The 2,255-nt window shown below is 44.4% G+C and overlaps 1 protein-coding gene across 1 annotated transcript in view; it reads right to left on the reverse strand.

The window, feature by feature from the left end:
- Window positions 1-1,631, reverse strand: part of ephx4 (epoxide hydrolase 4) — a 22,403-nt gene extending 20,772 nt beyond the window's left edge. Inside the window, exon 1 of the mRNA XM_015385511.1 lies at window positions 1,146-1,631. Coding sequence (XP_015240997.1) covers window positions 1,146-1,388 — 243 coding nt within the window. The 5' untranslated portion in view covers window positions 1,389-1,631. The remainder of the gene's footprint in view (window positions 1-1,145) is intronic.
- Window positions 1,632-2,255: the final 624 nt, after the last annotated feature.

Below are 2,255 nucleotides of genomic sequence, written 5' to 3' on the forward strand. Positions count from 1 at the left end.
ACGGCATTCTTTGACACATTTCCATGTCCTCATTCTCATATTTTGGATGTGTTTAACAGAGAGCTTTAGCCACCCAATACATTTGTGTAGCTTTTATATTATTTAGTTATTTTACAATAAATACTCCCAATTTAACCAGTGTCATTCATGTTTGTGTCTGAAGGCTAAAGCCTATCCAGGTTCAGCACCACAGTCCAGACCTTTCCCTACCCTGAATAGAGTTCTGTTAACCCTGTGAAAGGTGAAGGATAGGAGCTAGAAGCTACGTCTCTGAGTGAAAAAGTGAATTTGACTTTTCCTCCACAGCATTTGATATTTGGAATGTAAAATCTATATCAAATGGTAATAAATTAAGTTGTATTGTGTGTTTTAGGACCTAACTTTTTATACTAGAGCAAGCCTAGAGCAGGCTGAAAAAGACAACAGTTCACAAAGGATCAACGTATATAGGCCTGGCTTAGATTAAGTCCAGACTTAAATAGTTTTATTCAAGGTTTTATAGGTTCATCTGTAGAGATGTTAAAAAGAAAAAAGTAGCAAAGCTGTTTGGCAGGTAACAGGTCGTTGATTGGTGTAATTAACATCAACAGGAGACTCATCTTGGTGCACGTTTTTTATAACTAGTATCATTTTAGTTCTAATATTTTATTTGCAACCATCAGAGACATGAGGACCATGAAGTGTAGCAACCATCCTGATCACAAGTAAGCTTCAGTTAAAAGTCTGCAGTAGATTCCAGAGTTCCTCTTGTACTTGTTGGAGATTATAGAGATAAAAAATAAATAAAAAGTTTAAACTCTCCTACTCTCAGTATGTTTTAGTAGAGGGAGGATTTAGCGACCAACATACTAAATTACATAATGCTTTACACATCCTGTGGGTTGGTGTTCGGAGGCAGGCTGCTGTCCTTTCAGCACCACCACCTGAGCTCCACCGAGTCACCGGCAGAGACGCTTCATGGTTCGGCTTCAAACCGAACCAGGCCCTGTCCGGCTGGTCACGACGCGACGGAGAAAATAAATAAATAAAAAAAGGAAAATAAAAGGTGTGTGGGGGGGGGGAAACACGCAGACACACGTGCGAAGGACTCAAAAACACAATGAGTTCCAGCGCCTCGCATCCCGCCGCGCGTGAACGTGTCTTACCTTGATCCTAACATAACAATGAGTTCCCAAGGACGTGTCATTCAGACAAGCCGGGGGAGTTTCACGGACCCCCCACTGGAAGGTGGCCGTGGGCCTCAGCACGATGTTCCAGCAAAGTTTCATAAGCGCCGCGGTGGCGCAGAGAGCGCAGTAACCATAAACCAGCGACCAGTAGCCCCAAACTCTGATCCTCAGCGCCAGGCTGAGCAGACACAGCAGCAAGTTGTGGAGGACTCTCGCCATCTTCGCATTGCCGCAGGAAATCGATCCGGGTCTCGTTGCTGATTGATCCCCCCCCCACCCCGGCTGGTGTTGAACCTCAGCTCCGGCGGCGCCGTCCTCCCGCTACCAGCTCACACACAGCACTGTCTGAAAGGGAGGGTCCCGACACAGCGGCTGAATGGGACGGTGGCACGAGCATCACGTCAGGTTTCACGCTTGCGTGTGACAGCGGCTGCGGAGGACAATCAGGTCCCTTCTTTGTTTTCGACCTTTTTCATGGCAGCCGATAAAAAAAAAAAAAAGAAAGAAAAAAAAGAGGGCGATGCTTTCGGCTAGAAGGAAAAAAAATCACTGCAAAGCGGCAAGGCATCATGGCGCTGCTATGGCAACAACGCCGCAATGACAACACAGCCTGCGTGCTCAGAATGCGATCAGCTGCTCTTATGAGCAAGGAGACAATATGCTGTGAAAATTATTTTCAGTAATCAAAGGGGTGAACTATAATATAGTTAGGATTCAAATCTTAATTTTTTTTTCTTCCAATCACTTTTATGCTCACAGCAGCTGGATAGGACCAGATCCAGTTCAGGGTCAGTCTACACCAACAGGAAAATAAACACAGTATCTGTATTTTCCATATCAATAAAAATCTCATTTTGGGTTTGGGAGTCGTTTAGCTTCTTTTATTAGCCTGCAATGCCCCATACCTATCTATGTGCCTCATACCTAGACAGGTATGAGGCATTGCAGGCTAATAAAAGAAGCCAAATGACCCCCATTCCAAGGGGGTGGACCCTTCGTCTGTTTCAATTTGCATGTTTTCAAAACATAAACAAGGCTTTGTTGTGCCGCTGTATCAGGGTTTATACAGGAATTAGTAACTCTAAT

The sequence above is a fragment of the Cyprinodon variegatus genome, unplaced genomic scaffold (genome assembly GCF_000732505.1).
Source record: "Cyprinodon variegatus isolate N-32 unplaced genomic scaffold, C_variegatus-1.0 Scaffold342, whole genome shotgun sequence".
In the NCBI taxonomy this organism is placed as follows: Eukaryota; Metazoa; Chordata; class Actinopteri; order Cyprinodontiformes; family Cyprinodontidae; genus Cyprinodon; species Cyprinodon variegatus.